This window comes from Echinops telfairi, unplaced genomic scaffold (assembly GCF_000313985.2).
Source record: "Echinops telfairi isolate 266 unplaced genomic scaffold, ASM31398v2 ScPeMD7_7417;HRSCAF=8455, whole genome shotgun sequence".
NCBI classification, from domain to species: Eukaryota; Metazoa; Chordata; class Mammalia; order Afrosoricida; family Tenrecidae; genus Echinops; species Echinops telfairi.
In genome coordinates, this window is record NW_022111317.1 from 61,320 (window position 1) to 73,581 (window position 12,262).

Consider the following 12,262-nt stretch of genomic DNA (forward strand, 5'->3'; position numbering starts at 1 on the left):
GCTACACAGAGCAGTGCCCCTTCCCTGGGCAGCACTGCCCCTGGTGGCTACACAGAGCAGTGCCCCTTCCCTGGGCAGCACTGCCCCTGGTGGAGGCTGTCTCCGGGTGGGTGGAGGGAAATGGGCAGTGACCACCTGTAGATCTCATCTTGTTGGGGTAGGGCTCAGGTGAGGGTGGCCCCGAGGGATGGGGGACACACTGCCTGGCCCCACTGCTGCCCCTGCCCCAGTATCCCACCTGCTCCCATGCCCTGCTCTGGGCCTCCTCCGAGTCCCAGAGGGCCAGCCTCACCCCCATAGCCGGTCCTCTGCTCTGAGATGTGCTTCTCCAGCCTCAGGCGCAGCTCTGCGGGCCCGTCTGTGGCCCCGGGGGCGCTCGGCCCCACCAGGATGAAGTAGGAGTGGTTGTTGTCCAGCGGGCAGAGGGGGCCCTGACTGTCGTCTCCCTCGGGGTAGTGAACCGGGACGTCCTCCTGGGCCCATGGGGAGACAGAGTGGCATCCTCAGGTGGCCGTCAAAGCCTCCCCAGGGCACCCCCTCCTTGCCTTAGAGCAGCGGTTCTCAACCTGTGGGGGGCGACCCCTATGAAAGGGTCCTTTGACTCCCAAAGGGAGTCATAGCAGTAGCAAAATTATTATTATAGCAAAACAGTGATGAAGTGGCAATGAAAATAATTTTGGTTGGGGGGGGGGGTCGCCATAACATGAGCAACTGTATGAAAGGGTCCTGGCATTGGGAAGGTTGAGAACCACTGTCACAGAGGACCCTGGGCCCGACCCACTCCCCACCAGCCCAGGCCTGTCTCCGCTTCTCAGACTGTGGTTGACAGGAGGGGTCCTGTGAGCAGGAGGGGCTTCCTCCCGGACTGTACCCCCTGGAGGTGGGGGTCCTTGTCTTGGGCAGAGCCCAGGCGGGGGGCTAAGTGAGAGCAGGCTTGGGTTCCGTGCCGCGGGCTGCAGGGGCTGGTGGGGCAGAGCCTGGCCTGCGTGGATTCCTGTCCTTGGGACCCAAGTCCCCATAGCTGCCTGTGGTGTGGACACACCCTGCCAGTCCCTACCCCGTGCTCCCCCCCCCCCACCCGCAGGCTGCATCTCGCCTCACATAGGCCCTCCTGGGCTCCGCCCTCTCCCCTCTTCATCCCTCCTCCCCTGCCTCTGTCTCCCCCCTTATCTCCTTCCCTCTTCCCTCCACCCCTCCCCCAGCTCTGGGTCCTGTGCCCACAGCTGCTTGTGAGCCCCAGAGGGCAGAGCTAGCCCCTCTGGCTGTCTGTGGCTGTCCCCCGGCCCCCAGCGCAGGCTGGCAAACAGGAAAGGCTGCCGAGCAGGAGGCTCCGCAGGTGGCTGGGTGTGGTCCGCACTGAGGCCCCGCCCGTGCTCACCTGGGCACGGTCCAGGAGGTGGCGGTGCAGGACCCTGTCCAGTGGAGCGATGCCGATGGCCACCACTCGGGCCTTTGTCGACGTGCTGGCCAGGGAGTGGTCACGCACGGCCTGCCCCACGTGCCGGGCTAGGCCTACCCGGAGAGCGCTGGTGAGGATCCAGGCCCCTGGAGAGGGGAGGTGGTCACTGTGCCGGCAGTGGGGAAACCGAGACCGGGGAGGGCAGGCCCCTTGGCAGCTCTGGACAGGCCAGGGCAGGGCAGAGGTGCCTGGCAGAGTGGTGGCAACACCACCCCCATCCCACCCCCAGCTGGGCCTGGGTGTCCTTGGGGGGGCTCCCTTTCCCAGTGGCACAGAGGGTCCTGTCTGTGCAGTTGTCTTCGCTGGACTGGAAGTGTGGCTGCAGCCGCCCACCCACACAGCCTGCACCCACCCGCCCACGCATGCCCCGGCACACACCTGCAGCACCCCCACACTCACACGAGCACACATGCTCCATGCCCCCCGCCCCAGGCCTGCACGGGTGCCGCCAACCTGTGCTCTGCGCCGCCTTCACCAGCCCCTTGCGCAGCACATCCCGGAGCCAGGGCTTCATGGTGAAGGGCCGTTCCTCGCCCACCAGCGACACCACCAGGTTGGGGGCCGGCAGGTGCCACTCGGCCAGCAGGAGGTCGAAGAGTGCCGCGGGGGCCACATCACCTGGCACCTTCACGAACTGTGGGGGGAAGCAGCTTTGGGGGGCAGCAGGCACCGAGGGCAAGGAGGTACAGAGGTGGGCAGCAGGAGTGGGCTCTGCAGGGCAGGGGGTGTGGGCACAGGGAGGCCAGAGCGGCAGGGTAAGAGAGGATGGATGCTCGGGGCAGGGCCCGGGGCTGGCTTGGCTGCCGATTGCAGATGACCCTGGAAGGCCCTTCGCCCTCTGGGCAGCATGGTGTTCAGGCTGCAGCAGGCCCCCCCCACGGGACAAGCTCCCATGCCTGCCATCAGAGAGTGGGCACCACCGAGAGCCGCCCATGGGCGGTTGTGGGGAGGTGTGTGGGAGTGGCTTCGTGCCTGGGGTCACACGACCCCCTGCCCCCCAGACGCAGCCCTTACCTTGCTGTGCTTTTTCCCGGACCCGCCGAAGTCCAGCTCGCCCCGGCACAGGCTTGGCCCCAACCAGCCTCCGGGGTCCCGGTGTCCCTGCATGGACCCGACTCTGGGGGACAGAGGGGCATTGACATGGCAGAGGCCTGGGCACCTTCTCCTCCTCACCAGCTCCCACTTCAGAAGTGGGTGCCTTACCTGCCCAGGTAAGGACGGGAAGAGCCCCCAGCAGATGGAGGGGGTGTGGCTGGAGCTGGAAACACCCCCCCTCCCCAGCCTCCCCTGCACCATGACTGACAGCTGAACACGGCTTCTGGCTGGAACTCACTTCCCCCAGGTGCTGCAGGCCAGCCACGCTCCACCCCTGCTCCAGCCTTCACAGGGGGAGTCTGGGGACCCCTGGAAACAGCCCCCCAGGCTCCAAACCTTCCTGGTTCGTAACCCGAGGGCCCCTGGGCAGAGGAGGAGGGCCATGAGAGGTGAGGCAGATGAACAGGGCTGAAGTGAGGGGAGGGGCCGGTGAAGCGGGGATGGGGGGGATGTTCACTCCAGCCCCCACAGCCACATAGCAAGACAGTATCTGACCTCCCCCGCCCCCCAGAAGCCACAAGAAAGGGCTCCTAGTGACCGCACAGGCGGGGCTGCCCCAGTGTCGGTCTTCATGGGAGCAGATGGTCTCCCTGTTCTCCCAAGGGGCAGCATGGGGTTTGAACCACCAACCTTGCCGGTGTTAACCCTCGTGGGAGAAGTGTGACCAGCAGCCATTTGTCAAGCCCATCCACACACACCCCACCCCCTTGTGGCAGGACGCAGCCTTCTCCACACAGGAGGGGCAGGGCAGGGGGAACTGGTGGCCTGGACCTGCTCTGATGAGTGGGGTGACACCCACACCTGCTGATGGCAGCACCCAGCCTCTCCCGGCCACACTGCCTGCCGAGGTCCAGACCAGCCCACCTCACCCCCTACTGGCTCCCACTCTGGCCTCGCTCCAACCCTCCCCTCTGAAAACCCTGTGTCTCCATCTGCCCCACCCCCAAGCTGAGCCACAGCAGGGACCCCAGCACCAGCACCAAGGTGACCCCAGAGCCTGCGGCTCGCCAGGTCCCAGAGGCTTGCTGGCCTCCAGGAGTCCAGTCAGGCCCTGCCCTGCCCCTCCGTCCAGCCTGGGATGGCAGCGGCACTCCCACCCCACAACTGTTTCTGGACTTGTCCCCAGGCAACCCCACTGAGAGCCAGGGGCAGGGAGCTCCATGACTGCTCAGGGTCCCTGACCCCCTGGAGCCCACCTGAGCGGCAGGTGGTGACAGTGGGCAGGACTGTGAAGCCGATCCTGTCCTGCTGCCCGACGACCAGGCTGTGCCCAGGGTGCCCACCGGGTGCCAGTCCGCTGTGCTCTGGGCCCACCTCCTCCTGGCTGCCCCAGACCCCTGAGGCACCAGGCACCCTCAGAGGCCCTGCCACACCCCTGGGAGGGGATGCAAATTCTGCCTCCCACCTGCAGGAGCTGGATTTGAATATGGCCTCCTGAGTGGCAGAAATTTGCCTGCTGAGATGGGGTGGGGGCTGGCCGGGGCACAAGGGAGGGGCTGACGGGGACATGTGCCCAAAGGTGGGGGAGGGGTCCCAGGAGATGGCCCCCTGCCCCAGGTGAGGGGCCTGGGTCCCAGCCTGACCCTTGCTGGGGACTGGGTTCACTTGAGAAACTGCTATCTTTGCCAGCTCAGTCAGCTCAGACCTGTGGTCAGGGGCAGGCCCCCATCTGGCTCCCTGTGGGTGGACTCTGGCCCTCAAGTCCAGTGCGGCCCCAGTCTGGTCCCCTTCACCGCTGAGAAAACCCCTAATTGCCGCGGGAGCCAGGCAGGGAGCCAGCAACAAGCCCTGCAGCTCCGACCTCAGACCTCCTTCCCAGGGGCAGGTGGGGCCCTGGGCCCCGTGAGCCAGGGAAGGCCATCCTATGGTTCCCTGGGGCCACTGCCACCCCGAGGCTAGCACCCCCTGCCTCTCACTTGTGCTGAGCTGCCCACGACACCCAGGAGGGACCCGGCCCAGAGCTGAGGGCACCAGTTACCAGGCCAGATGCCAGGTAGATGGGGCAGGTAGGGGCAGGTCACTACCCGGGGGATTTGCATGAACAGAAGCCTGGGCTTCAATATGTTCTGAAAGGTGGGGAAGCCTGTTGCTGCCTCCCAGTCTGCACAGGTGGGCACTTCTGACCCTCACACCTACACCTGCCCCCTTCTACCAGTGCCTTGGCACGCAGCTGCTGGCTGAGATGTGGGGACAGGCGCAGCCTGCCTTGAAGTACCCACAAACGTGTCCTCAACCCCCCCCCACGGCCCCACTTCCCCGGCCCTCCCTGCCCACCATGCCCAACACCTGGACAACCACTGGGCCTCAGGTGCAGGGCCCTATACTCACCTGGCACCGGGGAGCGGGGCCTCCTCTAGAGGGTCAGCCCCACCCTGTCCGATGACCCCAGCCAGCTCAGGGGCTCCTCTCCTCTGATGGGGGAGGCAGCCCTAGTGCTGAGTGGTGACCCCTGCTTGTGGTCTGGGTCTCCCCATCAAGCTTGGGTGTGGCCTGTGGCCGGGTGTGTAAGTCCCCGACCACTGACCACTGACCGGGGATGGGACAGGACTCCCCCTCCCTCCATCCCTTACAGCCTGTTTCTCTCTCCAGCAGGTGAGGGTAGAAGCTGTCCCCCCAATGGTTACAGTGGGGGGTGGGCAATCATGCCAGGTTCTTGGGGCCACAGAGAAGAGGGCCGTTAGCACCGTCTCCCCTCTCTCTCCCTGCCTCTTCACCCCACAGTGCCCCTGGGAAGGGCAGTCCTGGGGGGATCTGTGGACACACTGGCTCCGCTGCAGACGGCCCCACAGAGCCCCACTCTTGGGGGAGTGAGGCTGAGTGCCTGCCGGTGGGCACGGCCCTTTCTCCCTGTCCAAGGTCACACCCTCCAACCAGAACTCACTGCCTTTGAGTCGAATCCAGCTCATGGTGACCCCGTAGGACAGGGTAGAACTGCCCCTGGCGGGTTTCTGAGACTGTCGGTCTTCACGGGAACAGAAAGCCTGGCCTTGCTCATGAAGAGTAGACAGTGGTTTCGAACTGCGGGCCTTGCTGTCAGCAGCCCAGCCATAACCCATTGTGCCCCAGGGCTCTGTTCAGACCCTCAGTTTGTCTCTCTGTGCAACGGGGCTCACGGCATGGTGTCTGCAAGGTTCTCCCGGGACCCTTCCTCCCCGTAGACTGCCCATACCTCCGTTGGTGCAGTGGTCGCTCACTGGCCTGCTCACCAAGAGGTCGGCAGTTCGAAACCACCGGCCGCTGTGAGGGAGAAAGACAGGGCTGTCCGCTCCCGTGAAGAGTTGGCAGTCTCCAGATCTGAAAGAGCGCGATCTCACGACGGCGCTCTACATTTAGCTGAATGAGCGCCGCAGGGAATATTTCTGCTTTGAGGCTTCAGGATGATCTCCGGGAACAGCTTCAGGGGTCCGCCCACCTTCTATGGCTCCAGAAAGTCTGGTGTCCGTCACACTTGGGCATCCTATTCAACACGGCCCTCCTGTTAAGCAGGCCTCTTCTCTAGATGCCGTGATCAGAACGTCCAGTGACCATAGCCAGGCACCATCCAGTTCTTCTGGGGCTCCGGGGAGAAGAGGCCAAAGCTCGCTGTCAGGGAGGCAGCTAGTCACCCGTCCCATGCCCTCCTCCTATGCCTGGCTCTCCTTGTTCCTCGGTCGCCCAGGCAAGCTGAAGCCAGTGATTGTACCACTTGCTTTTAAGAAGACCTGAGGCACTGCACACCGAGGGGAGGAGGGTTAGGTGGTGGTGGTAGTGTGTGTGTGTGTGTGTGTGTGGTGGGGAACAGAGACCCCAAGTACATTGTTAGGCCCTTTAATGAACCCAGGACCCAAACCTCCAAACAGAGGAGCAAGGAGCCCAGTCCCGTGAGATGTTTGGATGTACACACGCAGCCTCCGTTGTAGTTTGTTGTAAGCAGCCCTCGCACCCCACAGACGCCACCGCAACTCCGTGCAGGTGTCTCACTGATTCGAAGCACTTGTAGGAAGGGACTGCTTTTGTCTCTTCATCATGAACTCCCCGCCCCTTCTGTCCTGCTGGCACATGGGTTTCATCCTGGGCTGCTCCCCACAAGGCCAGCGGTTCGAGACTACCAGCTGCTCCGAGGGAGACAGACAGGACTGTCCGCTCCCGTGAAGAGTGCCAGCCTCAGACACTCACGGGGCAGTTCCCCCCTGCCCTGTAGGCTGGCTGTGAGCCGGCAGTGACCCGATGGCAGCGAGAGGCAGAGGGAGAGAGCTGGCCTTTCGAAGACCGGTGGCGCTGCCTCCAGCATCACAGCAGCCCGTGTGACAGCGACAGACAGGCGGTGGGGAACAGCGACGCCTTTGAATGGCGGTGCTGGCAGAGCACCGGGAATGCCACAGACTGCCGCGAGGACAAGCAGACCTGCACCGGAAGACGTACAGCCAGAATGATCCTTCAAGGCGAGGAGGGGGAGACGTGGCCTCCCGTCCTTTGGACATGTCGGAAGAGAAGGACCTCATGGCAGCAAAGGGAGCAAGGCCCTGGACAAGACGAGGGCACCGTGGTGCCACGGGTTGAAACATAAGAACAGCTGTGAGGACCGCACAGGACCGGGCGGTGTTTCCGTCTCTCAGACACGGCGTCCCTGTGGGCCAGAGCTGACTGAACTGCACCCAGCAAGTACAGTGGGGTCCAGGAGGTTGCAGGGTTTCCCAGGGTAACGCATTAAGAGTGGAGAGCTCCCCCAAATGCTCTGTACCCCTTTCTCCAAGGAGCACCCTGCCCAGGGAGTCCTCACTTCCTGAGCCCATGGGAGGGTGAGGGCATGGCCTGTAGGGCACTGGACACTTGGGTCAATGCAGTGTGGCCCTCTGGCCACCAGGCGGCAGTGCAGGCTTTCAGTTGGGCAGACATCCACCTGGTGGCTGGTTCTGCCTGAGGTTCAGCGGCTACCCAGGGCCAGTCTGAGCAGGGACATTCAAGAGATCAGATTACAGGGCTGGGGCCTCAAGAGCTGAGGCCTGAGCCCCGCTGGGACAGGTCAGAGAGAGTAAGAAAGCCAGACTCCCCCACCCACACCCCTTCACCCGGCCTGCCCAGCCTGGTCCTGCTTCTCCGCTGCCCGCCCCTCCAAGGCTGTGCCCCATGCCCAAGGGGCCCCTGGACAGATAGCCCCTGTCCTCCCTGGTCACTCCTTGATCTCCCCTGACTCTCTGCCGTCAGCTCACAGCCTCTTCAACCCTCCGTGGCTCCCTGCCCCCAGTGGCAGCGGGAGCCGGGCTCCCCTGGCCCTCGCAGTCCAGCTCCTGTGGCTTTGCTTCTGTCAAAAGAAACCCCGCTCGGTCAGCACTCGGCGGGGTCTTCAGCACCCCGCTCCCCACCCACGAGAGCCGTTCAAGGTGCTGCCCCCATCTGCTCATGCCCCCATCTCCTCCAGGCCCCCTTTCATCCCTTGTTAGCCTGTCTGCCTACAGCTCTGCCCACCCCCAACCTGAGCGGGCGTCCAGGAGTCCACCCCGAGGGTCCACCCACATCTGGCACAGAGCAGGTGGTCGGAAGCAGCTAAGCACCTTAGAGCTTGTCTGTGAAGGAGCAAGAGAGCAGGTGAGTGACTGGGTGAATCGTGGACAGGAAACCGCATGACGTGGGTGGGTGGGTGAATGTGGTACCAGGCTCCACAGTCAAATGGGTCCAAGGGGTGATTGTGTAAGTGAGGGTTAAAATTAAAGCGGCAACAGACAAGATAGAGCACGCGGGTGCTCACCCTCCGGACAGCCGTGACTTCAGGAGCCTGGTCCACACAGAGAGAATACATTTCCAACCAAGGCTTTTTTACACTCGGATGCACAAGCCCCCTTAGTTACAGGTAAACATACATAACAAAGTGGGCTATACCCCAACCCTAAAGATCCCTGAGTACGTTGGAGGAGTAAGCTAATGCCAGCGCCCGGGCTGTCCTCAGAGCCCAGAGAGCCCTACAGTTAAAACTGCCCGCTACACAGCAACCAGCCACGTGCTTGTAAGAGGCGACTTTAAAGTAGCACTGCAATGGAAGATATAGCGGAAACAATATTAATTATGAGAATGTGATTGGGACTCACTTCCAACTCACATGGGTGAGGGCCTCCTCCACCACAGAAACCCAGGCTGCTGCCTGTCTGAGCCTAAAGGAGTCATCCGTAGACACTCTCTCCCCGTCCGTTTCCCACAGGTGAGCGAGCCGATGGCTGAGTGAGTGAATGGACGGGTGGAGGATGCAGAGAGCGAGTGAATACTCATTAGTGCGGTGAGTGAGTAGTTGAGCCCTGGGAGGCAAATACGCGAGGTGTCACCCTCCATCCTTTGGACACGGTGTCGGGGAGGCCAGTCCCCGGAGGAGGACGTCCGGCTCGGTGAAGCGGAGCGGCGGCGAGAACGAGGAAGGCCCTCCACGAGATGGACAGACGGACGCAGCGGCCATGGGCTCGGCACGGGGCGGCAGGCGTTTCTGTCTGTCGTGCACGGGGCCGCCACCGGTCAGAACTGACTCGACAGCACCTCACAACAACAACAACAAGTAGCTGAGCTGCTGCATAACAGCGAGTGGATGACGACATGCGTGACCGGGAGGGAGAGGACGAACGTGTGAGTGAGAGTGCACAAGTGTGAGTCAGTGAGTGCGAGTGAGAGAGTGAGTGAGAATGAGAGTGTGAGTCACTGAGTGAGTGAATGAGAGTGTGTGCGTGAGAGAGTGAGTGTGTGAGTGAATGAATGAGTGTGAATGAGTGAGAGTGAGTAGGTGTGAATGAGTGAGAATGAGTAAGTAAATGAGTGTGGATAAGAGTGAATGAGAATGCGTGAGTAAGAGAGTGAGTGTGTGAGTGAATGAGTGAGTGAGAGTGAATGAATGAGAATGAGTGAGTGAGAGTGAGTAGGTGAGAGTGAATGAGTGAGAATGAGTGAGTAAATGAGTGTGGATAAGAGTGAATGAGAATGCGTGAGTAAGAGAGTGAGTGTGTGAGTGAATGAATGAGAATGAGTGAGTGAGAGTGAGTAGGTGAGTGTGAATGAGTGAGAATGAATGAGAATGCGTGAGTAAATGAGTGGATAAGTGAGTGAATGAGAATGAGTAAGAGTGAGTGAGTGAAAATGAATGAGTGAGTGTGAATAAGTCAGTAAACGAGTAAGAGTGAGTGAATGAGCAAGAGTGAGAATGAGTGGGCGAGTGAGAGTGAATGAGTGTGAATAAGTGAGTGAATGAGTGAGTAAGAGAGTGAACAAGTGAGTGAGGCAGTGTCTGGTTGTGCCCTGGGAGGGCAGATGAGGGTGTGGGCAAGGCCTGGGCACGGGGCAGTGGCTCCTGTGTTGGCCGGGCTGGCAGCTGCAGGCACCCACCCTTCTCACACACACACACCGTCCAGGGGACAAGGACATTCCAGGCCCCTGACCAGAGCAGGCTCTGGCTGGCCTCCGCTCCCCTGTGGCTTATTTTTAGCGCCAATGTCCCTTTGCGTCAGTTGGCTGGGGCCGGCCCCTCAGGCCAGGGCTGCGCTCCCTCGCACTTCCTCTGGGGGAGAGGCCACTCCCAGGCAGCTGGGAGTCCAAGGAAGGCCCAGCCCTTCCCCAACAGACCCCGCCCTGGGCGGGCGCTGGCCGGCCCCCTCGGCCCCACCTTTTCCCTGCAGAGCGGAGGATGGCCCCGCGGTGCCCTGGGCTCCGAGTGTGTTGGTCTCTAGGGGCCAGGCCTCCCAGCAGTGGTGACGAGCCCAGGTCCGGGTGGGGAGGTAGGGTGGGGCACTGGGCACTGCCGAGGAGGGCCATCAGGATGAGGGTCCTGCCCACACTCATTCTGCTCAGCTCTCACCTCCTGGCTGGAGGACGGGTCTCTGCAGGGATGGCCCCCACACCGGGCAGTGGCAGCTGCGAGCCACAGGTCACCTCCAGCCCACCACTGATGGTGGTCGCAGCAGGTGGATGGGCAGGCTGTCCAGCCTCACTCTGACCCCTCCCCACGAAAAGCTGATGCAGCCTCCCCACCTGCACCCTCTCAAGGTCACATGGGCCCTGGGGGCGCCTGGCAGCTTCTCCCCACAGCAATGTCCAGGTTCTGAAGCTGTGCCCCCCGGCCTCCCCACTTCTCTAATGACCCCCCGGCCTCTTGGGCCCCTGTAAGTGTCTAGCTGTTGGTGCCTGTGTGTGGCCCCTGCCCTGGGAAGGGGAGGCACGGGGATGGATCCCAATCTAGTGAGTCCTGGGTCCTGTCGGGCAGGGACCCCGGCCCACCGCCCATCAGGATCATGGCACTTGGTCACATCTGTGCCTGCAGCCCCGGTGGACTGCTCACCACAAGGTCAGCAGTTCAAAACCACCAGCTGCACCTAGGGAGAAAGATGGGGCTCTCTACTCAGGTAGAGGTACAGTTTCAGGAGCCCACAGGGGGCAGTTCTACCCTGTGCTGTATGGTCAAGGTGAGTCAGCTTCGACTCAGGGGCAGTGAGGGCTTTTGAAATCTTTTTTTTAATCTCCAACCCCTCCTCAGCCCTGGAAGGGGCCACAGAGGATGGCAGCTGGAGACCCAGAAGGCCGAGGGACCTGTCTGCAGCCGCACAAGACACAGAGCCATGGCCGCAGCTGTGGCCCCCTGAATTGGCCACTGTGCCCGGGAAGTTCTGGAACTCCAGGGAGGCTCCTCCCTCCATCCAGAGGGCATTGGGTGGGTCCATCCTGAACCGTGAAGAGATCGGTGTGCCTCTGTTGTGCGCGTGTGTGTGTGTTTGTGGGTGTGCGGGTACATGTGCAAGTGCGAGAACCCACAGGCTCTGAGAGGCTGGCTCTGCAGGATCAGCTGGAGCAGAGGGCGACCACAACTTCCCTCTATCCCTTCCTCATGAGCTTAGAGGAAGCTGTGTGACCCTTCTCCCTCCTCATGGTCTGCTCCTGGGTCCACAGCCTCCCATGCACCCACCCCTCCCCGACTACCGGGGGAGTCCTTCATTCATCTGGTGTTTGGGGAATGCCCACTATGCACAGACCCTGTGTCCGGCGTCAGGGCAGGCAGTGAACAAAGGCATGAGAGATGGGGGTGGTATTTGGTGCCCCGGAGCCTGTTCTGCCCCACAGGACCGCTTCTAGGACAGTGTGAGCCACGGCCCCGTCTTGTACCATCCTCGCCCGTGTTGCGGTAAGAAATAGGTGGCGGAAGAGAGTTATTGAAAGGACAGAGGGAGACAACAGACAACGTGAGGTATGAAACAGCAATAAGCTATCACTGGTCAAGGGTTCACGAGGGGGAGGAGGAGGAGGGGGAAAGAGGAGCTGATACCAAAGGCTCAAGTAGAAAGGAAATGTTTTGGAAGTGTTGATGATAGCACATGTACAAGTGTGCTTCATACAATTGAATGATGGGTTGTCATAAGACTTGTAAGAGCCCCCCAATAAAATGATTTAAAAACAAAAACAGGACAGAGGAGGACGAGCACGCAGAAGAGAACCAGTGGCTGAGAACTAACGTCATTGTGAACACACTAGCTGCTGGGAGGATAACACGTGTGCAAAGGACCGAAGGGCGGGGGCATCTGTTCTTCTGTCCCCCTCCCCACCCGGCCACCCATCACCATCCACTGTCCACCCACCCACGTATCCATCCATCCACCTGTACATCCATCCACCCGTACACCCACCTGTACATCCATCCACCCATCCATCCATCATCCATCCATCCACTCATCCATCCATCCATCCATCCACCCGTACACCCACCTGTACATC

General features: G+C 61.6%; 1 protein-coding gene across 1 annotated transcript in view; it reads right to left on the reverse strand.

Moving 5' to 3' along the window:
• Positions 1–11,217, reverse strand: part of TRPM5 (transient receptor potential cation channel subfamily M member 5) — a 23,501-nt gene extending 12,284 nt beyond the window's left edge. The window contains exons 1-7 of the mRNA XM_004713757.1: positions 11,103–11,217; positions 3,751–3,891; positions 2,793–2,916; positions 2,474–2,576; positions 1,913–2,093; positions 1,379–1,545; positions 293–473 (exon numbers count right to left, since the gene is read on the reverse strand). Of these exons, the coding sequence (XP_004713814.1) occupies positions 293–473; positions 1,379–1,545; positions 1,913–2,093; positions 2,474–2,576; positions 2,793–2,916; positions 3,751–3,891; positions 11,103–11,217 (1,012 nt within the window). The remainder of the gene's footprint in view (positions 1–292; positions 474–1,378; positions 1,546–1,912; positions 2,094–2,473; positions 2,577–2,792; positions 2,917–3,750; positions 3,892–11,102) is intronic.
• Positions 11,218–12,262: the final 1,045 nt, after the last annotated feature.